Source organism: Eumetopias jubatus, unplaced genomic scaffold (genome assembly GCF_037043125.1).
Source record: "Eumetopias jubatus isolate StellerSeaLion01/CBP00866 unplaced genomic scaffold, mEumJub1_p1.0 scaffold_6, whole genome shotgun sequence".
NCBI lineage: Eukaryota > Metazoa > Chordata > Mammalia > Carnivora > Otariidae > Eumetopias > Eumetopias jubatus.
In genome coordinates, this window is record NW_028274812.1 from 121,845,573 (window position 1) to 121,870,401 (window position 24,829).

The 24,829-nt window shown below is 37.2% G+C and overlaps 1 protein-coding gene across 4 annotated transcripts in view; it reads right to left on the minus strand.

The window, feature by feature from the left end:
* The window catches only part of EXOC2 (exocyst complex component 2), a 287,628-nt gene that overhangs the window by 75,697 nt on the left and 187,102 nt on the right, over positions 1-24,829 (minus strand). For all 4 annotated transcript variants that reach the window (XM_028091090.2, XM_088024102.1, XM_028091088.1 and 1 more), the window contains 2 exons: positions 22,881-22,997; positions 8,918-9,059 (listed from right to left, as the gene is read on the minus strand). In XM_028091090.2, coding sequence (XP_027946891.1) covers positions 8,918-9,059; positions 22,881-22,997 — 259 coding nt within the window. The remainder of the gene's footprint in view (positions 1-8,917; positions 9,060-22,880; positions 22,998-24,829) is intronic.

Genomic DNA, 24,829 nt, shown 5'->3' on the forward strand with positions numbered 1-24,829 from the left:
GTCTGAAATACACAACCTAACCGTACACCCAGAGGAGCTGGAGAAAGAACAGCAAATAAAGCCTAAACCCAGCAGGAGAAGAGAAATAATAAAGATCAGAGCAGAAATCAATGAAATAGAAACCTAAAGAACGGTAGAACAGATCAATGAAACTGGGAGCTGGTTCTTTGAAAGAATTAACAAGATTGATAAGCCCCAGCCAGACTTACGAAAAACAAAAGAGAAATGACCCAAATAAATAAAGTCATGAATGAAAGAGGAGAAATCACAACCAACACCAAAGAAATACAAACAATAATAAGAACATATTATGAGCAACTATAGGCCAGCAAATTAGATAATCTGGAAGAAATGGAGGCATTCCAAGAGATGTATCAACTACCAAAATTGAACCAGGAAGAAATAGAAAACCTGAACAGAGCTATAACCACTAAGGAAATTGAAGCAGCCATCAAAAATCTCCGAACAAACAAAAGCCCAGGGCCAGATAGCTTTCCAGGGGGATTCTACCAAACATTTAAAGTAGAATTAATACCTATTCTTCTGAAACTGTTCCAAAAAATAGAAATGCAAGGAAAACTTCCAAACTCATTTTATGAGGCCACCATTACCTTGATTCCCAAACCAGACAAAGACCCCATCAAAAAGGAGAATTACAGATCAATATCCTTGATGAACATGGATGCAAAAATTCTCACCCAAATACTAGCCAATAGGTTCCAACAGTACATTAAAAGGATTATTCACCACGACCAAGTGGGATTTACCCCTGGGCTGCAAGAGTGGTTCAACATCTGCAATCAATCAATGTGATACATTAATAAAAGAAAGAACAAGAACCATATGATCCTCTCAATAGATGCAGAAAAAGCATTTGATAAAGTACAGCATCCTTTCTTGATCAAAACTCTTCAGAGTATAGGGATAGAGGGTAGATACCTCAATATCATAAAAGCCATCTATGAAAAACCCACAGTGAATATCATTCTCAATGGGGAAAAGCTGAGAGCTCTCCCCCTAAGGTCAGGAACACGGCAGGGATGTCCACTATCACCACAGCTATTCAACAGAGTACTAGAAGTCCTAGTCACAGCAATCAGACAACAAAAAGAAGTAAAAGGCATCCGAATCGGCAAAGAGAAGTCAAACTCTCACTCTTTGCAGATGATATGATACTTTATGTGGAAAACCCAAAAGACTCCACCCCAAAACTGCTAGAACTCATACAGGAATTCAGTAAAGGCAAGATATAAAATGCACAGAAATCAGTGGCATTCCTATACACCAACACCAAGACGGAAGAGAGAGAAATTAAGGAGTCGATCCCATTTACAATTGTACCCAAAACCATAAGATTCCTAGGAATAAATCTAACCAAAGAGGTAAAGGATCCGTACTCCAAAAACTATAAAATACTCAGGAAAGAAATTGAGGAAGACACAAAGAAATGGAAAAACGTTCCATGCTCATGGATTGGAAGAACAAATATTGTGAAGATGTCAATGCTACCTAAAGCAATCTACACATTCAATGCAATCCCTATCAAAATACCATAAACTTTTTTCAAAGAAATGGAGCAAATAATCCTAAAATTTGTATGGAACCAGAAAAGACCCCAAATAGCCAGAGGAATGTTGAAAAAGAAAAGCAAAGCTGGTGGCATCACAATTCCAGACTTCAAGCTCTATTACAAAGCTGTCATCATCAAGACAGTATGGTACTGGCACAAAAACAGACACATCGATCAATGGAACAGAATGGAGAGCCCAGAAATGGACCCTCAACTCTACGGTCAACTAATCTTCGACAAAGAAGGAAAGAATGTCCAATGTCTCTTCAACAAATGGTGTTGGGAAAATTGGACAGCCACATGCAGAAGAATGAAACTGGACCATTTCCTTACACCACACACAAAAACAGACTCAAAATGGTTGAAAGACCTAAATGTGAGACAGGAGTCCATCAAAACCCTAAAGGAGAACATAGGCAGAAACCTCTTCGACCTCATCTGCAGCAACTTCTTTCTAGAAACATCGCCAAAGGCCTTTGGAAGCAAGGGCAAACATGAACTATTGGTACTTCATCAAGATAAAAACCTTTTGCACAGTAAAGGAAACAGAAAACAAAACCAAAAGACAACCGACAGAATGGGAGAAGATATTTGCAAATGACATATCAGATAAAGGGCTAGTATCCAAAATGTATAAAGAACTTATCACACTCAACACCCAAATTACCAATAATCCAATCAAGAAATGGGCAGAAGACATGAACAGACATTTTTCCAAAGAAGACATCCAAATGGCCAACAGACACATGAAAAAGTGCTCAACATCGCTCGGCATCAGGGAAATCCAAATCAAAACCTCAATGAGATACCACCTCACACCAGTCAGAATGGCTAAAATTAACAAGTCAGGAAACGACAGATGTTGGCAGGGATGCGGAGAAAGGGGAACCCTCTTACACTGTTGGTGGGAATGCAAGCTGGTGCAGCCGCTGTGGAGAACAGTATGGAGGTTTCTCAAAAAGTTGAAAATAGAGCTATGATAAGATCCAGCAATTGCACTACTGGGTATTTACCCCATAGATACAAATGTAGGGATCTGAAGGGGTACGTGCACCCGATGTTTATAGCAGCAATGTCCACAATAGCCAAACTGTGGAAAGAGCCAAGATGTCCATCAACAGATGAATGGAAAAAGATACGTTGTGTATATATATATATATATATATATATATATATATATACACAATGGAATATTATGCAGCCATCAAAAGGAATGAAATCTTGCCATTTGCACTGATGTGGCTGGACCTGGAGGGTATTATGGTGAGCAAATTAAGTCAATCAGGGAAAGACATGTATCATATGACCTCACTGATAGGAGGAATTCTTAATCTCAGGAAACAAACTGAGGGTGCCAGAGTGGTGGGGTGGGAGGGATGGGGTGGCCGGGTGATAGACATTGGGGAGGGTATGTGCTATGGTAAGCACTATGAATTGTGTAAGACTGTTGAATCACAGATCTGTACCTCTGAAACAAATAATACATTATATGTTTAAAAAAAAGATAGTAGGAAGGGAAAAATGAAGGGGGGGAATCGGAGGGGGAGATGAACCATGAGAGACTATGGACTCTGAGAAAGAAACTGAGGGTTCTAGAGGTGAGGGGGTGGGGAGATGGGTTAGCCTGGTGATGGGTATTAAAGAGGGCACGTATTGAATGGAGCACTGGGTGTTATCTGCAAACAATGAATCACGGAACACTCCATCAAAAACTAATGGTGTAATGTATGGTGTTTAATATAACATAATAAAAAAAACCCATATAGCAAACACTTGAAAGATAACAAACCAAGGAGTGACCTGCACATTTAGTAAAACTGTATAGTAATAAAGTACCCGTCTTCATTCACGTCACATATACAGAGCATCTTCTGTTATGCTGAGACTGTGCTAAACACTGAGAGTGTAGATATGAAAAAATCCGCCACTGTGCTGAGTCGTCCCAGCACAGAACAGCCTCAAGCAGATGATGATAGTTCCTATGTATAAGAGTGCTACAAGGAACAGAAAACAGCTTCAGGAGCAGGGGGATGGGGACGATCAACCCAACCTGGAGGTGTGCAAGGAGGCAGAAAAGAAAGCTTCCCAGAGGAGGCAGTGCCTAATTATCAGGAAAGAGCAGGAGCAGAACGGGCATGGGGCTGTCAGGACTGAAGTGGCTCTGACTGCCTGCTGCCTAGAGAAGGGACGCCTGAGAGGTACAGGGAAGGAGTGTGAAGCAGGTAACAGATAGCCACCGTAAGCCAAGTGAAGTATTAGCAATGCCTAGGAATTTTAGGTTTTAGCCAGAGGGAGAATGGGCCATCCAGAAGGGTTTTTTTTTTTTTTAAGATTTTATTTATTTGACAGAGAGAAACACAGCGAGAGAGGGAACACAAGCAGAGGGAGTATGAAACGGAGAAGGAGGCTCCCCGCTGAGCAGGGAGCCCTATGCAGGGTTCGATCCCAGAACCCTGGGATCAAGACCTGAGCCGAAGGCAGATGCTGAACGACTGAGCCACCCAGGCGCCCCTCCAGAAGGGTTTTAAGCAGAGGAGTGACAGATCCCATTTATATTTTAGAAAGTTGAGTTTTTCAAAAAGTTAGAGGTGAACTTGAAACAGGCAACACTGGGTGCTGGGACCAAGAAGAGAACCCTCAGGTATTCTGAGAAGAAACAATGAAAAATGATGAGGGGCAGAACTCAGAAATGGAAAAGAGGGGACCTGCAACTGTTTGCTGGAGGGGAAGGAGGGCCTTGGTTGATGTCTTCACCTCTTCCCACTGTTAAGAGGTCCAGCAGCAGAAAGCGCTGATCTAGAGATGATGAGAAAGTGGAAGTGATGAGCTTGCTTTCGGACTTGGTAAGCTGAAGAGGTCTCTGGAATGTTCCAATGGAGATGTCTACTAGGAAGGTTGATAAAAAGACCTTGAGCTCAGAGTAGAGAGATTAGGCTGCAGACGTAGATGCTGGAGGCACCACTCAGTCTAACGAAATTGCTCAGAGAGAGTCTGAAGACAGTCTGGCAAGAATAGAGAAAGACAGAGTCCTGGGGCTATCAGCAGTGCAAGGCTTTGCAGAGGAAGAGAAGCCAATCCACAAAGGAAACCAAGGGCTACCAAAGAGTAGTGGGATCAGAGATGCCACAGAAAGTCTCAGGAAGAGGGTTCAACAATGGAAGTACTACAGAAACATGGAATATAAAATGGAGTGAATGCATCACAGATTCCCAACTACAGCTGACCCTTGAACAATGTGGGGATTGGGGTGCTGACCCCTGCACAACTGCAAATCCACATGTAACTCTGACTCCCCCAAAAGTTAACTACTAATAGCCTACTGCTGACCAGAAGCCTTACCAATAACAGCCAGTCGATTAACACATATTTTGTATGTTCTATGTATTATATACTGTATTCTTGCAATAAAGTAACCTAGAGAAAAGAAAATGTTATTAAGGAAATAAGGAAAAGGAAATACATTTACAGTGCTGTGCTGTATTAACAAAATCCACATATAAGTGGAACTGCACAGTTCAAACCCATGTTGTTCAAGGGTCAAATGCGTAGCATCAGAAGTGGCTTCAGTGAGAATAGTCTCAATGGGGGGGTGACAGCAGACTTCTCAGGATGAGAGATCAAGTGACACAATAACACAGAGCTATCTAGCATGGAATCTTTGAGGGAAGACAACTTTTTAAGAGCTGGGTTGCAAAGAGAAGAGTGATGGGGAGTTACTGTGGGGATTGTGATTTAGAGTTACAGTGACCACACTGCTGGTTTAGCGCCTAATGTTTTAGCCTTACCCCCAAACTCTCAAGAGATTATAAATAATTTAGCTATCTTAAGATGGTTGAAATCTAGAAAATGAGAACCACAAGTAGTAAGTGATAATTATATGCAAGGCACTGAGTCAGAAGTTATGAGGACACAAATAACTGAAACCATCTGTCTATAAGACACTTAAAACTTAGGGTGTACATAAATGTGTGCATATGTGTGGTGTGTGTATGTGTTTGCACCTGCATGGTCTGCCACGTTAACAACTCCTTTATTTCTGAATATCTGGGATTGCTAAATTATTTCCACCAAAGCTTGGTACAGCAAAACTAAGGCTTTTCTTTTCCCACATACATGTGTATATGTACAGCAAAACTAAGGCTTTTCTTTTCCCATATACATGTGTATATGTATAATTTTATACATATACACAAGGGGAAGGGCCCCAAATAAGGAGTAGTGGTCACTGGATGCCATCCCTCTCAGCCATTTTAGACAGAGGGTGGAGGCAGGCCAGTCAAGGGAGAAGCAGGAATCAGGCTGGTCCAGAGAGCTCAGCTCTTTCTGTCTAGTTCTTCTATGACTGGGGAGAAAGGATAGGGCAGTGACATTTAGTTCACCAGCACTGGTCTAAGAACAGTAGGGGCAATACTGGAGTATTGTGCATTATTACCTTGAGTAGAAAATAAAGAGATTTTATTGAAAAACCCTTCTGAGGAGCACCTGGATGGCTCAGTTAAGCGGCTGCTTTCAGATCAGGTCATGATCCCAGGGTCCTGGAATTGAGCCCCACGTCAGGCTCCTGCTTCTCCCTCTCCTCCCCACCTGTGCTCTATCTCTGTCACTGTCTCTGTCTCTCAAATAAATAAAATCTTTAAAAAAAATAAAAAGAAAAACCCTTTTGATATCTATCCCTTGGAATTCTGAAACTTCCAGTCACTGCTCTATAAAAATAAATAATTGAAGTCTATGAATGTGAAAAGAAATCTCCACACATCTTTGTTTAAAAATGCTCCCAAAATGGGGCAATAAAAGACAGGTAACAAAAAATATGTAATATTATGTATATGTACTTAAGAATTATAAGAGAGGTTAAAAGGTGTAATGGGATTCAGGAAAAAAAAAACAAAACAACCAATCCTGTCAGGGTTGATGGGAGGAAGACTTGGCAGACAAAGCACCCCTTTCAGAGATGGGCCCTGAAGCATGAGCAGGCCAGCCAGGGAAGTAATGACCGGGCAGCGAAGACACTAGCAGAGGCACCTGTGGGAGCTATAAAGGGGTCATTGGTGCAGTTACTGAACAAGTATTTACTGAGCAGGCATTACGTCCAAGCAGTAGTTTAGATATTGATGATACAGAATTCAAAGAGGCAAAATTTTCTGTTCATGAATTTGCAAATTTGTGATGAACTCTTCTGGTGGCATTTTCTCACCTGACCTGATTAAGGATACTGATTATCACTCCTAGTCTAAGAATTCATATTTCCCTGCAGAAATCCTTGCTGGGAATATAACATAATATATGGCACATGCCATATATGGCCATATATCTTTCTAAAATCCAAAAATACTGAAATTCCAAAAGTCATCTGGGCCCAAGAGTTTTGAAAAAGGGATTATAGATCAAAAGCTCCAGATGCTATGGACTGATCTTGAGAATGATAATTTATTGTTAAATGTCATGTTTGTTCACTTAAAGAGGTAATCAAGTCACTAACTATACCCTCATGGATTTAGCTTTAATAAGTTCAACCAGTATAAAGGCCAGGCTAGAACCACATGTATAGCATTCTCTCTTGTAAGTAATTACTTTACAAATAAAATGAGTACTTTTCACAGGTTAAAATTTAAAACATCATGCCAATTGTCCATTGGCCATGTCATTTCTTCAGGTTGGTGGCTGGTATGGTGATATTTAAGTTTAAGACCTAAATGACAAAAGGGAGTCAGTCCTATGAAGATAAAGGAGAATTACTGCCTAAGCAAAGGAAAAAACAGGCTTGAAGAGGTAAGGTGGAAGAACTTAGAAAGTATGCGCAAGAAAAAGGCTCATTGTGCTAAAGTGTAGCTGGAGAGAGGCCATGGGGTGTACTCGTGAGTGGCGGGCAAAGTGCCAGGGCACCAGGCCGGAGCCTACCCTGCACGGCATTGCACATTTTACTTAAGTTTAATAGGAAGATATTGCAAGGATCTTAAGATACAAATAGGATCTGACTGAAACTTTAAAAGGATATATTTGGAATATGAACTATAACCCAGTTTGGACACGGTAAGTATGTATATAGGAAAGTAACAGAATTTAAGGAAAAAAGATTAATTATGGCCACATGTAGGTAGAAAGCCTCAGATGACTATAATGGCTATGATTTCAGAAAATAAAATACCTGTGGTCACATAAAATAACTTTAATTTCATGATTCTGGTTTTTAGTTTTGATTTATGGCATCACTATATTGTTCACCTAAAGTGAACACTACACAATAAAAACCCAAAGGTGTTTAAAGATTAAACAATTTTATCACCATCTAATAAAAGCATTACACAATTAAAAAAAAGTATTTAAAGCAATTAGGTAAAACAGTGAAGATTAACTCAAGCCTGTTAACAATTCACTGTACATCTACATATACATCCCAAAAGAATCTATGTCTAGGGGCGCCTGGGTGGCTCAGTCATTAAGCGTCTGCCTTCAGCTCAGGTCATGATCCCAGAGTCCTGGGATCGAGCGCCACATCGGGCTCCCTGCTCTGTGGGAAGCCTGCTTCTCCCTCTGCCCACTCCCCCTGCTTGTGTTCCCTCTCTGGCTGTTTTTCTCTCTGTCAAATAAATGAAAATCTTAAAAAAAAAAAAGAATTTATTTCTAATACAAACATGACCATTTCTATGTAAGACTACTTCTAGATAAAAATGTTACTAGGGAACTTGGTTCTATGTATTCCACACTATTTCATACAAATGAATAACTATCTGATCCATCAAAAAGTTTATTTGATTCAGCAAGCAATAGTTTTTAAAATATATATTATGAAGTAATTTAAGTGACTTTCATTTGATGTCACGAGATAATACTGGAACTGTGTCGGTCATCCTTCTGTGGTTCAATTTTCTTTGCTAATTTACTGTAATAATCATACTCCTACACATTTTTCTTCTATCCTTCACCTTGTCAGCATTAATAATTAGGTCTTATACAGAAGTGACCAAATTTCTTATGTAAATTTTTTGATGACAGTCACAAAGTCATTGTATAAAACTGTCACTCATAGTCTATTCTATCTATGCAATAAAGACATATCCTGGGAAGCAGATATGCATTACTAAAATAATCAAATATTTTAAGATATAACTAATTATTTTCGGGAATTTAAGATTAATTTTAAGCCTTAAGTATGAATAATAAAAGGTACACTAAATTCCAAACTATAAAAAATGGGTTTAAGCCAGTAAAAAGTTAAAATCAAACTAATGGGAAAAATATGAATTAAAAAAAGGATTTTAAGAATACACTAATTGATAAAATCCATATTTATTACTCCAGATGCACTGGACTACTTTTAGAGAACTTCAGTAACTTGAAACCATTTACCTGTTGGAGGCAGGCAGTCTTTCCAATCAAAATAGCCTGCATAAATTCCAGGTTCCAAGGAGCCCACGATAGGATCTGCTTTCAACTCAATGTAATTTTCAAAGAGTCTTTGGTCTAATTCTTTCAATGAGGCCATGCTAACCTATAAACACATAATAAAGAATAACTATGAGTTTTTTATTTGCGCATGAGGGAAAAAGTAAAATAATATAAATACTTCAGCATATTTTAAAAGTACCTATCAATTTTCCTACAGAAAAAAATGATTATTTTATTTATTTTTCAGTAATGAAGACCATTCTCTTAAAACGGCGTATTTAATAGGAATTAATCCCCATGTATGGACAACACATAGAAAGTTCAGCCCACATGAACCGTGAGTTCCTGCTGGTAATGGAAGTAGAACAGGATGAGGAAGGTAGCCTCAGTCCTACAAGTCTATGCCTGGTCTCACTGGCACTCAAGAGGCCAAGAAGTTGCAGCGTAGTTGGGCAGAGTCCTAAATTTGGGAATAAAGAGTGTGAGCACAGGGGCCTCTGCAGTGGACTACTGGTGATGTGTCTGCTTCTATACCATATAGTCTAGGATCTATAAACAAGAATATATGTCATGCAGTGAAATTCAGCTGTAGAAAAGACAAGCAACTTGAACTTAGAAAAACAATGAAAACCTCTAAGGAGACTAGTGTACAATACAAACCAAGACTTCATGGAGAGAACACACATGATTTTCAAAGCTAACTGAGTAGTTTAATTGGAGGAATCAATGGTCACTACAGAGACTGAAATTAAGTGTAGTAAGTACTTCAAGACATAGTAAAAATGTAAAGAAGTGTAAATTATGAAGGAAGAGACTTAGAAGATAGATCCAGGAACTCTTATATGAAAGGAAACAGAAATTCAAGTAGAAGAATATGAACTGCCACAGAAGAGATAATAATTAAACAAGCAACAGAATAGGAATAAAATTTCTGGATCTAAAGACTGACTTTGCAATTTGAACAGGTTTGCTGAGTTCTAGGCTAGATTTATGAGACACTGCAAAAACTGTTAAAGTGCCTAATTTCTAAATAATTAAAAAAGAGAGAGAGAAAATTTTTAAGCTTCCAGTTTAAAAAAAATGAATTACAGGGCGCCTGGGTGGCTCAGTCGGTTGAGCGACTGCCTTCGGCTCAGGTCATGATCCTGGAGTCCCGGGATCGAGTCCCGCATCGGGCTCCCTGCTCAGCGGGGAGTCTGCTTCTCCCTCTGACCCTCTCCCCTCTCGTGCTCTCTATCTCTATCTCATTCTCTCTCTCAAATAAATAAATAAAATCTTTAAAAAAAAAATAAAAAAAATAAAAAAATGAATTACAAAGAAGAATCAGTCTGACATCAGATTTCTCAGATGCAGCACTGGAACTTAAAGTCACTGAAATAATATTCACTGGAATAAAAGGAATTCAACCCAAGAATCCTATATTGAGCCAAGATGTCATTCACTTAAGAGAGTCTAAGAAACATATTTTTGGTTATACAAGGATTCAAAGAATATTTATCACTCATGTACTTGACAAAGGGCTGTATCCTAAAAGTAAATACATCAGACTGAAAAGGATGAACAACTGAGGATAAGAGTGGCAGGCAATGAACTTTTGAATTCTTCTTCATCCCTCTCTTTCTTTAATATTTAGAAACATAAACTTAGATGATTAGAGATACTCTAGACATGTGAAATAAAATACTAATACTTGAAAGAGAGGAGGCATCCAAAAATGAAATAGTACTACTAGAAAAAGAGAAAATTAAACTCAAAGAAAATCACCAATGCCAAAAGTGGGTTGTTTAAGGGGTAATTACAGCTTTATGTCAGCAAGTTTTATAATATAGAGGAAACAAAAACACAATTTCTAAAAATGGCACACATATTCTCTAATGCTTTTACACAAGCATTTAAGGAAGAAATTTCACCCAAACTTTTTCATAGAACAGAGCCTGAGAACACGTCTCCAAAGGCAAGGGAAACAAAAGCGAAAATGAACTTTTGGGACTTCATCAAGATAAAAAGCTTCTACACAGCAAAGGAAACAGTCAACAAAACAAAGAGGCAATCCACGGAATGGGAGAAGATATTTGCAAATGACACTACAGATAAAGAAGGGCTGATATCCAGGATCTATAAAGAACTTCTCAAACTCAACACCCAAAAAACAAACAATCAAGTCGAAAAATGGGTAGAAGACATAAACAGACACTTCTCTGAAGAAGACATACAAATGGCTAACAGACACATGAAAAAATGTTCCCCATCACTAGCCATCAGGGAAATTCAAATCAAAACTACACTGAGATACCACCTTACACCAGTTAGAATGGCAAAAATTGACAAGGCAAGAAACAACAAATGTTGGAGAGGTTGTGGAGAAAGGGGAACCCTCCTACACTGCTGGTGGGAATGCAAGATGGTACAGCCACTTTGGAAAACAGTGTGGAGGTGCCTCAAAATTTTAAAAATAGAGCTACCCTATGACCCAGCAATTACACTCCTGGGTATTTACCCCAAAGACACAGATGTAGTGAAAAGAAAGGCCATATGCACCCCAATGTTCATAGCAGCAATGTCACAATAGCCAAACTGTGGAAAGAGCCGAGATGCCCTTCAGCAGATGAATGGATAAAGATGTGGTCCATATATACAATGGAATATTACTCAGCCACCAGAAAGGATGAATACCCAACTTTTACATCAACGTGGATGGAACTGGAGGAGATTATGTTAACTGAAATAAGTCAAGTAGAGAAAGTCAATTATCATATGGTTTCACTTATTTGTAGAACATAAGGAATAGCATGGAGGACATTAGGAGAAGGAAGGGAAAAATGAAGGGGGGGAAGTCGGAGGGGGAGATGAACCATGAGAGACTATGGACTCTGAGAAACAAACAGCGTTTTAGAGGGGAGGGGGGTGGGGGGATGGGTTAGCCCAGTGATGGGTATTAAGGAGGGCACGTACTGCATGGAGCACTGGATGTTATACGCAAACAATGAATTATGGATCACTACATCAAAAACTAATGTTGTACACTATGGTGACTAACATAATAAAAAGGAAAGAAAGAAAAGAAAGAAAGAGAGAAAGAAAGAGAGAGAGAGAAAGAAAGAGAAAGAAAAAGAAAAAGAAAGAAAGAAAGAGAAAGAAAGAACACAGCCTGAGAAAGAACATTTCCTACTTTGTTTAATGAGATAAGCAAAACCTGATGTCAAAACCTGACGAGAATACTGCAATAAAAGAAAATTATAAACTAATAGCACTCATGAACAAAAACATAAAAATCTTAAACTATTGGCAAATTGAATCTACAAGTAAATAAAAAGAATATGTTATAAAGAAGTGGAATTCTTTTAATAGGTGACAAAAAAAGGACTTGATAAATATCACCTCCCACCACTTAATTTAAGACTGTACTAGAGATCCCAGTCCATGCAATCTAGTAAGAAAAAATACCATGAAATAAGTAAAACTGTCTTTTCAAGACATACTCTAAAGCTGTAATAATATATGTATACTAATAGCACAAATTAACACAATACTTAATAAAAGACAGATCACAGACCTAAATGTAACAGCTAAAACTACAAAGCCTCTGGGAAAAAAATATTCAGGATACTGGAGCAGAAAAGATTTTGACAGAACAAAAAAGGCATCAAACATTTTTAAAAATGATAAATTATATCTCATCAGATTTAAAAATTTCTACTCAAAAGACAGCATTGCAAAAACAAAACAGCAGCCAGAGACTGGGAGGAAAAATATATATCTGACAAAGAACTTATATACAGATTTCCAAAAATCACTAATAGAAAGGTAAACAATCCAATTAAAACATAGGCAAATGAATTGAAGAGGTACTTCCAAAAAGAAAATATCCGAATATGAGTAACTAAATGTGTAAGAAAAAGGGCTTAACATCATTATATCAGAGTAAGCCAATGAAAGCAACAGAATTAGCTAAAATAAAAAAGAATGATAATATTAAGTGTTCATAAGGACAACATGGAGCAACTGGAATACTCATACACTGGTATAAAATGAGAAATAAAATGAGGTACCCACTCTGGAAAACTATTCAGAATTCCTAATTAACTTATTCCATTGACCAGCAATTCCAAGATGAGAAAGTACAAATGTCCACAAAAGACTTTCACAGCAATGTTCACAAAAAGTTTATTCATAAAAACCTTAAACTGGGGTGCCTGGGTGGCTTAGTGGGTTGAGCATCTGCCTTTGGCTCAGGTCACGATCTCAGAGTCTTGAGACTGAGCCCTGCATTGGGTTCCCTGCTCAGTGGGGAGCCTGCTTCTCCCTCTCCCTCTGCCTGCCACTCTCCCTGCTTGTGCTCTTTCTCTGCCAAATAAATAAATAAAATCTTAAAACAAAACAACAACCTTAAACTGGAAAAAACCCAATGTCTGTTACCATGAGATTGATTAAACAAATATGAGTTATCCAAACTCAGCAATAAAAGAAAATAAATTGCTTATAGACACAACTTGGATGAATCTCAAAAATTATTAAGTTGAAGCAAAAAGCAGCTAGACACAAAAGATTACTAACTGTATGGTTCCATTTTACATGAAGTTAAAGAATAGGCAAAACTAATGTATGCTGACAGAAATCAAGAGTGGTGAGAAGGGTGCCTACTGACTGGAATGGGGCATGAGGGAAATATATCTTGAGGAAGGTGGTGGAAACTGGGATGTATATATGCATTAAAAGTCACCTATTTGTAGGTGACTTTTGTGTTTTACCAAAGATTTGTGTTTTACTGTATATAATTCATTCTGTAATATTTTGTGTTTCACTGTATATAATTCATTCTGTAATTTTTTAAAAAAATGGTTGAAAATAAATGAATGGGCAGATAGATACTAGGCAAATGAAACAGTGGAGTGGCAGTATTAACGTCTGACAAAGCGGAATGAAGGTGAACAGTACCTCATAAATTTTGTTCTAAGAATTAAAAAAGATAATTTATGAAACTTATGTAGTACATTTAAAGTACATCATAAATTCTCTAAGGTATCATTATTATATTATTATTATTTATTTCAACATGCCCAATTTTCACTAAAGCCCTGTTCACACTAGCTAATGAATACAGATGTTAGCTAAGTTTGCTTGACCCCTACTACTATGCAAGGTAAGGTCTGTTCAATAAAGCACTATCTAATAGTGATGAATGAAAGTTAAATGAAAAAAAAATACTTAAAGGAAATCACAGTCTAATAGGGAAGAAAGGCAAGGAAACATTGATAAAATGTTAAAAGAACATAGCTGTTGAGGTAGAGAGGGAGTGCTTATGGGGTACTTCTAAGGGCACTGAGAAAGGCTTTCTTAAAGAAAAAAAAGGTGCTAATTCAATAATTATGCAATCAGAAATAGATGTACTCACTAAATTCCTACATATGAAAACTGAGGAGCACCTTTTAAAGTACTTCAAGTAGCTGGTAATAATTTACAGAAATACAGAATACATTAGGAGGTAGCATTTCAGATGCAGGAGCAAATAATACTGATGATAATCTATCATTATATCTTCTTAGGCAGCAATATACATATCAAAAGATATTCTGACAACATACAGCCTGACCTGTATAGCAGCAAGTGTGCATGCCAGACAGGTGCTAAAAAACACACACCTAAGTAGATGTCTCATTTCCTCAATTTCGAGACAGTTGTCTTCAACTCACTCAAAACAGTTAAAAAAAATCATTAATTAATTTTAATGTTCCAAATTTATATTTTCTAATTTACTATTTTAAAAACTTTTTGTTAAAAATGCTTCTTAAAAAGTATGTTTCTGAGAAAGAAAAAAATAATTAAAAAAATTAATTTCATTTCATAGATGACAGAAAGAGTACACTGAACTGAGTGACCTCTATGGAAACAAAATCATCAAACTATAATTAGAACATCTATCCAAGTGAATACAGATTCAGTCAAATTAATATACTTTTTAAAATTTTTTACAAATGGATGGCCAGACAAATGGCAAACTGACATTACTTTGTGTTACTGAAACATAACTTGTTAAATGTGGACAGAATAAATGCCAAGTAAATAATTACTTTTTAAAAATAAACTCTTAATTCCTAGTAGAGGTGGTACTATTAAAACAAAACAAAACAAAAACAGTATAAAACAGGATACTGTCACCCTGAAATAGAAAGACAGACAATGTCTCTAGCACTTAGTGAGAGCCGTCATTCCTCACTTCCCTCACCTTCCACTGTGATTCTAACCTGGTGACTTATTACTAATCTTTATCATTCCCCAAAGTTTTCTTTTTCTGTGAATTTTTTTATAATCAAGTTAACTGTCTCACATCTTATTATTGAGGCTTCTCATAACTGCTCCAATCTTCCTCTTCTTAATAGGGATAGTCTTTTATTTGACTATAGACTGTATGTGATTTGGCCACCTACATAGAACGATCTAAGGGACATGAAAAATAACTTTACTGCCACTACCTCCTACGCTGATGTTTGAAATTATACCATTCCAGAGTAAGTTAATCATTTTCCTTTACTTAGTAACAAAAACCAAAGTTTCTGGAAATGAAAAAGAACTGGAATAAAATGGCAAAAGAGCAAATTTCAACAAGAGAAGATACAAATGAAGAAAAAGTCAATGAGAAGAAAGAGCTGAATGAATTATTCTGAATCATTACAGAGAATTAAAGATGGGTAGGGGAAACATGAACGAAAAATGTAAGAGACATGGAGAACAGAGTGAGAAGGTCTAAGGTATATCCCAAAGGAGGTCTTGAAGGAGAGAAAAGAGTGAATAGAAAAGAATAAATATTGAAAAAGGTAAGAGCTGAGATTTTCTAGACCTGATTAAAGGTATCAATCAGGGGAAAAAAGGCCAACAAAATACACCAAGAGACACATTATGGTGGAACTATGAAATATTAGAGACAAAGAAAATAAAAAATATCTAAAAAGCAGTCAAAGAAAGACTTTAATATAACCTTTCAGTAATTGACAAATTAAAGACCAAAACACACAAAAATAATGGATATAGAAGACTGAACGAAAAAATTCACAAACTTCATCTATCATATATGGAATACGGTATTCAAAACTGAAGGACGTAATATCTTCAAGCAAGGGAGAACATTTAAGAAACTCATCATGTATCAGCCTGCAAAGCAAGTCTCAACAAAGTCAAAAACATGACATTCCTTGACCTCAGCATAAATAAATTAGAAATCTCTAACAAAGAGAAAACTAATTCCCAACATGGAAACTAATTGCTACCTACCCACCCACCTACAATTTGGAAATTTAAAAGCACACTCCTATATAGCTGTGAGTCAAAGAAAAACTCACAATTAAAATTAGAAAATAGAGAAGGAGGAGCAAGATGGTAGAGGAGTAGGCGACCTAAATTTCGTCTGGTCCCAGGAATTCAGCTAGATGGGGATCAAACCATTCTGAACACATATGAACTCAACAGGAGACTGAAGAAAACAATAGCAGCAACTCTCTGAACAGAAAAGCGACCACTTTCTGAAAGGTAGGACGTGCGTAGAAGTGAAGAAAGATGGTGGGGGACTAATAAGAGATGAGGAAGGACACTATATCCTACTGAAAGGGTCTATCCAACAAGAAGAGCTAACAATTTTAAATATCTATACCCCTAACACAGGAGCAGCGAATTATATAAGCAAATTAATAACAAAAGCAAAAAAATATATTGACAAAAATACAATAATAGTGGGGGACTTTAACACCACCCTGACTGAAATGGACAATCATCTAAGCAAAAGATCAACAAGGAAATAAAGACTTTAAATGACACACTGGACCAGATGGACTGCACAGATATATTCAGAACATTCCATCCCAAAGCAACAGAATACACATTCTTCTCTAGTGCCCATGGAACATTCTGCAGAATAGATCACATCCTAAGTCACAAATCAGGTCCCAACCGGTACCAAAAGACTGGGATCATTCCCTGCATATTTTCAGACCACAATGCGTTGAAACTAGAACTCAATCACAAGAGGAATGTTGGAAAGAACTCAAATACATGGAGGCTAAAGAGCATCCTACTAAAGAATGAATGGGTCAACCAGGAAATTAAGAAGAATTAAAAAAATTCATGGAAACCAATGAAAATGAAAACACAACTGTTCAAAATCTTTGGAATGCAGCAAAGGCAGTCCTAAGAGGAAAGTATTTAGCAATACAAGACTTTCTCAAGAAACAAGAAAGGTCTGAAATACACAACCTAACCCTACACTTAAAGGAGCTGGAGAAAGAACAGCAAATAAAGCCTAAACCCAGCAGGAGAAGAGAAATAATAAAGATCAGAGCAGAAATCATGAAATAGAAATCAAAAGAACAGTAGAACAGATCAACAAGACTAGGAGCTGTTTCTTTGAAAGAATTAACAAGATTGATAAACCCCTGGCCGGACTTATCTAAAAGAAAAGAGAAATGACCCAAATAAATAAAATCATGAATGAAAGAGGAGAGATCACAACCAACACCAAAGAAATACAGATAATTCTAAGAACATATTTTGAGCAACGCTATGCCAGCAAATTAGATAATCTGGAAGAAATAGATGCATTCCTAGAGATGTATCAACTACCAAAACTGAACCAGGAAGAAAGAGGAAACCCAACAGACCCACAACCACTAAGGAAATTGAAGCAGTCATCAAAAATCTCCCAATAAAAGCTGAGGGCCAGATGGCGTCCCAGGGGAATTCTACCAAACATTTAAAGAGGAATTAATACCTAGTCTTCTGAAACTGTTCCAAAAAATAGAAATGGAAGGAAAACTTCCAAACTCATTTTATGAGTTGATCCCCAAACCAGACAAAGACCCCACCAAAAAGGAGAATTATAGACCAATATCCTTGATGAACATAGATGCAAAAATTCTTGCCAAAATATTAGCCAATAGGATCCAACAGTACATTAAAAGGATTATTCACCATGGCAAGTGGGACTTATCCCTGGGCTGCAAGGTTGGTTCAACATCCGCAAATAAATCAATGTGATACAGTACATTAATAAAAAAGAACAAGAACCATATGACCCTCTCAAAAGATGCAGAAAAAGCATTTGATGAAGTACAGCATCCTTTCTTGATCAAAACTCTTCAGAGTATAGGGAAAGAGGGTACATATCTCAATATCATAAAAGCCATCTATGAAAACCCACCACAAATAGCATTCTCAATGGGGAAAAACTGAGAGCTTTCCCCCTAAGGTCAGGAACAAGGCAGGGATGTCCACTATCACCACTGCTATTTAATGAAGTACTAAAAATCCCAGCCACAGCAATCAGACAACAAAAAGAAATCAAAGACATCCAAATCGGCAAAGAAGAAGTCAAACTCTCACTCATTGAAGATGATATGATACTGTATGTGGAAAACCCGAAAGACTCCACCCCAAAACTGCTAGAACACATACAGGAATTCAGTAAAGGCAAGATATAAAATCAATGCACAGAAATCAGTAGCATTCCAATACACCAACAATACAGAACAAAGAGAAATTAAGGAGTCCATCCCATTTACAATTGTACCCAAAACCATAAGATACCTAGGAATAAATCTAACCAAAGAGGCAAAGAATCTGTACTCAGAAAACTACAAAATATTCATGAAAAAAATTGAGGAAGACACAAAGAAATGGAAGAACGTTCCATGCTCATGGATTGGAAGAACAAATATTGTGAAGATGTCAATGCTACCTAGAGCAATCTACACATTTGATGCAATCCCTATCAAAAGACCATCAACTTTTCTCAAAGAAATGGAACAAATAAATCTAAAATTTGAATGGAAACAGAAAAGACCCTGAATAGCCAGAGGAATGTTGAAAAAGAAAAGCAAAGCTGGTGGCATCACAATTCCAGACTTCAAGCTCTGTTACAAAGCTGTCATCATCAAGACAGTATGGTACTGGCACAAAAACAGACACATCGATCAATGAAACAGAATACAGAGCCCAGAAATGGACCTTCAACTCTATGGTCAACTAATCTTTGACAAAGTAGGAAAGAATGTCCAATGGAAAAACAGTCTCTTCAACAAATGGTGTTCTGCCACATGCAGGAGAATGAAACTGGACTATTTCCTTACACCACACACAAAAATAAAATGGTTGAAAGACCTAAATGTGAGCTAGGAGTCCATCAAAATCCTAAAGGAGAACACAGGCTGCAACCCCTTCGACCTCAGCCACAGCAACTTCTTTCTAGAAATATCGCCAAAGGTAAGGGAAGCAAGGGCAAAAATGAACTACTGGGACATCATCAAGATAAAAAGCTTTTGCATAGCAAAGGAAAGAGAAGACAACTGACAGAATGGGAGAAGATATTTGCAAATGACATATCAGATAAAGGGCTAGTATCCAAAATCTATAAAGAACTTATCAAACTCAACACCCAAAGAACAAATGATCCAATCAAGAAATGGGCAGAAGACACGAAGAGATTTGTTTCCAAAGAAGACATCCAATTGGCCAACAGACACATGAAAATTGCTCAACATCGCTCGGCATCAGGGAAATCCTAATCAAAACCTCAATGAGATACCACCTCACACCAGGCAGAATGGCTAAAATTAACATGTCAGGAAACGACAGATGTTGGCGGGAATGTGGAGAAAGGGGAACCCTCCTACACTGTTGGTGGGAATGGAAGCTGGTGCAGCCACTCTGGAAAACAGTATGGAGGTTCCTCCAAAAGTTGAAAATAGAGTTACCCTACGACCCAGCAATTGCACTACTGGGTATTTAACCCAAAGATATAAATGTAGGGACCTGAAGGGTATGTGCACCCCGATGTTTATAGCAGCAATGTCCACAATAGCCAAACTGTGTAAAGAGCCAAGATGTCCATCGACAGATGAATGGATAAAGAAGATGTGGATAAAGAAGATGGAATATTATGCAGCCATCAAATGGAATGAAATCTTGCCATTTGCAATGATGTGGATAGAACTGGAGGGTATTATGCTGAGTGAAATTAGTGAATCAGAGAAAGACGTATCATATGACCTCACTGATATGAGGAATCTCAGGAAACAAACTGAGGGTTGCTGGAGTGGTGGGGGGTGGGAGGGATGGGGTGGCTGGGTGACAGACATGGGGGAGGGTATGTGCTATGGTGAGCTCTGTGAATTGTGTAAGACTGTTGAATCACAGATCTGTACCTCTGAAACAAATAATACATTATATGTTAAAAAGAAAAAAAAAGATAGCAGGAAGGGAAGAATGAAGGGGGGGAACAGAGGGGGATTCGAACCATGATAGACTATGGACTCTGAGAAATAAACTGAGGGTTCTAGAGGGGAGGGGGTCGGGGGATGGGTTAGCCTGGTGATTGGTATTAAAGAGGCATGTACTGCATGGAGCACTGGGTGTTATACGCAAACAATGAATCCTGGAACACTATATCAAAAACTAATGATGTAATGTATGGTGATTAACATAACATGGTAAAGAAAAAGCTAATGATGTAATGTATGGTGAGTAACATAATAAAATAAAATAAAATAAAATAAAATAAAATAAAATAAAATAAAATAAAATAAGGCAGATATCATTGTCAAAAAAAAAAAAAATAGTCCACCATTTATTCTACGTTGTACCTCCAGATCCAATATATTACCTTGGTTTCAAAATGGTATCAACAACTCTCTCTATATCTCTCTCTAAAATACATAAATCTTTTTTTAAAGGGGGGGCGCTTGGGTGGCACAGTTAGGAGTCCAACTCTTGGCTTTGGCCCAGGTCATGATCTCGGGTCATAGGATCAAGCCCTAGCTCAGGCTCTGCTCAGAGCAGAGTCTGGTTGAGACTTTCTCTCCCTCTGACCTTCCCCCTACTCTCTCTCTCTCCTTTCTTGAAGCAGTCATCAAAAATCTCCCAACAAAAACCCAGGGGCAGATGGCGGGAATGCGGAGAAAGGGGATTTCTTTCTGGGGAAAAAAAAAGTGGGCAATTTACACAGCACTCATTTTTGTCCAACTTTGCTGCATCCATGGATTAGAGAGTGGAGAGCATGTATTTTTCAGGTAAGTTATTAAGCCTCCTATAGCTGTTGTAAGCCACTCTCGTGTGCGTGAGTCTTTGTGTCTCTGTGCTTGAGCACTTATGCCCATGCTTAAGTAGTAAAAAGCAAAAGCATCATTAGTTTTTGATGTAGTGTTCCATGATTCATGGAAAAAATAATATCAACAAGACTAGGAAGGTTATCAAAGCCTACCTGTATGTCAACTTCATTCTATTTCTTTATGATGTAACTGAAGCAACAGTTACTACTCATAACTTTGTAAAAACCTAAAGAGAACCAAACTTAGTGCTTCTATTATATGCAATTCCTAATCATTTCATAAATTTTTAAGTGACTAAAAAAACTGTTCAATAAATATATTTGTGCCACTATAGTTACTGCATGAAAACAGAATGCTCACTTTCTACAAATACTAATTCTTTACTGCAAGGGAGCACTCTGCAATTCTCAACACAAAAATTTCTGGAAATAAACTCAACATTTGACCCTACAGCCTTAAGTCACATTTCTCATCAGGATGATTAATCTTTACGAAAAGGCAGGAAAACAAGACAGAGCCACCCACTGTGACATTTTCATTCTTTGAAAAAAAAATCCATTTCTAGTTCACAAACCGTAACTATCATTTGTAAAAAGTATGCAATCCAACAAGAGTACTTTTTGATTATAAGATTAACGAGATCATTATCTTTCTTATTTTTTGCACTAAGAAAACTGTAAAAGTGGTTCTAGCTTAGTTTTACTTAGAAATCTGATAAACCTTTGCCCAAGAACCAACCAACCTTTAATAAGAAGGTTGCTTCATTTTTTCCTTTTCTGCTTACTTGAAAAAATAAAAAGAAAGTATAACATCTAAAGAAAAACCTACTCCATTGATTTACACAGCACTCATTTTTGTCCAATTTTGCTGCATCCATGGATTAGAGAGTGTAGAGCATGTATTTTTCAGGTAAGTTATTAAGCCTCCTATAGCTGTTGTAAGCCACTCTCGTGTACGTGAGTCTTTGTGTCTCTGTGCTTGAGCACTTGTGCCCATGCTTAAGTAGTAAAAAACAAAAGCATCATTAATTTTTGATGTAGTGTTCCATGATTCATTGTTTTCGTATAATACCCAGTGCTCCATGCAGTACGTGCCCTCCTTAATACCCATCACTGGGCTAACCCATCCCCCCACCCCTCTCCCCTCTAAAACCCTCAGTTTATTTCTCAGAGGGTGGACTATTTTTCACACTCAGAATTAGGATTTTTTAATACTTGACATTAAATATTTTGAAATCATTTAGTTGTATAGTAAATGAATCAGTAAACTAGATTTAGATGATAGCATTCATGCTGATTTTATTTATGAGTGAATCCGTTAATTTCATGATGCCAACCAAGTAAAATATCTTTCTTGCATTTATGGAGAAACACTGCCAACTGGTCATTTGGAAAGGGGGAGAGGATGAAGAGGTGTGAATAAGCAGGAAGAGGTTTATCTGCAGGCTCAGGGAATTTGCTGTTGGCTCTAAAGTAAAAGTAAACTAAAAGGAGCCAAATTTGAGATGATTCTTAAAGATTTGGGTTTGATGCCTTTCTTTCCTATTTCCTTCCCTCACTTTGGGCAGCTTAGGTGGGGAATAAATCAGCTTTTGCCTTGAGAAAGCTTTGATCTAGAGAAAAGAAGAGAATATTAAATTAATGATTCAAGGTTAGTTACAAGAAGGGCAGGAATCATTCAAAGTCAAGGTGGGGTGAAGATGGAGAAGGTATATGGGTGTGGGGAGGGTAAGGAGAGAAAAGTATAGGAAAAGCAAAAGAGAGGGTACTAAGAAAATAGTTTGGAAACTAAATTGAAAAAACAACCAACTTGTTCATTTAACATAATTCATTTACCTGTGTTATTTTCTCTATTCCCTGGAAGTTGTGCTTTTCAAAATGTTCTGCTATATTTAGGAAGGTGTGACGTTCTAGGTAGCAGCAGTTACTTAGGACTATCAAAAGTCTCTGTTCCTAAAAGCAAAACAAATGTTTAGAAAATTACATTTATAGTAACAAACTGGGTAACAGTTATCATTTATTAAATTTAATTATAATCTCTTCATGTTTAATATCAATATTCAATGTTTTGTTTCTTTTGGTCCCTTTTTTCCCAGTAATAATATAGAGAGAAACAATATAATTCTATAATTCTATACTCTGTAACTGTTTGATATTATGTAATGCACTAAAGAGTCAAATAGTGCTGCCTTCGAAATTTAATAGCTATATGGAAAAACAGCTAACAAGTAAGGTAGGTTCAGCTGTTCTGTGAAAGCGGTTTACTTTACTGGTTATTCTATCTAATATTTTTTGCAGCAAAAAAAGCTATAAAATGGATATTTTAAAATAATTACAAAAAATGCAAAAATTCATAGAAAATAATTTGTAAATTTTTCATAACTTGAAAGAGAATTATAATGCCATCCATATGATGGGCTCCTCCCAAAAACTGGGCCTTCACAGATGCATTTATATAGAATAGTTTCCCCCTCTTATGGGGAGTGATGGGACAGAGGCTAGGGAAGTCTCCCATACTATCAGTTATGAAGAGGGCCAGAGCCTCATATTCTACGTTTTCCAGGTTCTAGCCACTTTAAGGTAATTTCTTATTAAAATTACCAGACCCCAAAGCTGACGAATAAACATCATTTTACAGTTCAGAAGAACTATATTTGTAAACAAAATTCCAGGAATGGCAGTTATCACCACTGTTGTGGCTCACCAAGAACACCTTTCCATGCTCCCTCAGTGTGAGAGCATTCTCTAGAACAACAGTGACTAATTCAGAGCTTTGATTCAAGATCCTTTGACTAAACACTAAGGCAAAACTACTTTCCAGGAAAAACTTTCAGCCATATTTTGCTTACTGTTGTTAAAGTCAATATAATAAATGAGAAAAATAAACAGATCCCTATCTTGAGGTACACTCTGAACTCAGTTGCCAAGTACAGCTTGTATCTCCCAATAATTTCATTTAGCTCCATCAAAAATTTTAAAACTTTCTAAATTTCTTTATTTAAAATATTATCTTTATTGCTGGCACAGTGTGGCCTATTCAATGTCCTTTTTGGTCATCAACAAATATAATTAAAGGGCAAAGAGTTATTAAAGTACCTTCAAACAAATGAAAGGTTATGAATGGCCTTGAATTAATCTATGGATGGGAAATAAACTATAAAACAAGGAAAATAGGGCTCTGTTATGCATACCACTCCTCCACATTTTGTGACTAAATGGCAAGTGAGAACAAAGAAAGCAGTAAACAGCACTGTATAGACACACAGGCCAGTCTGGGGAAGGGGTATATTCCCTCTTGCCCCATACCTGGTATTACCATTATGTGGTCCTCATAAAGAACATGAAATAAAGTAAGCATAAGGTGTCATCAACCACTCTAAACATGCTGCATTCTGCAAAAATCTCAAGTGGTTTTTCAGTTATAAGATCAATTCTCAATTACCTTTTCCTCCAAATATTAACCTTATAGTCTAACAGACCCCCTGAGCCTGCTGCATCTTCTTTGCCCTGTTAATTAACTCTCTTTGATTTTTCTCCCTGTAATCTGCATTGTTCTTCCCCCAAAATGGAAAAATAATTTGAGTGATTTGAAGTCTTACTCTTATAACTGTATATCTCTTCTCAAATCTAACCAATCAGAAGAACTGAAAGTGGGAAGAATAATTGAACACAATAATCAAATTCTTAAACTTGAATAATTAAAAGCTTATTAGCAACTTAGATGAGTATGTATGTTTGAAAATAACAGCTCAACCTATCAAAGGCAGTACTTGCCAATTATGTAT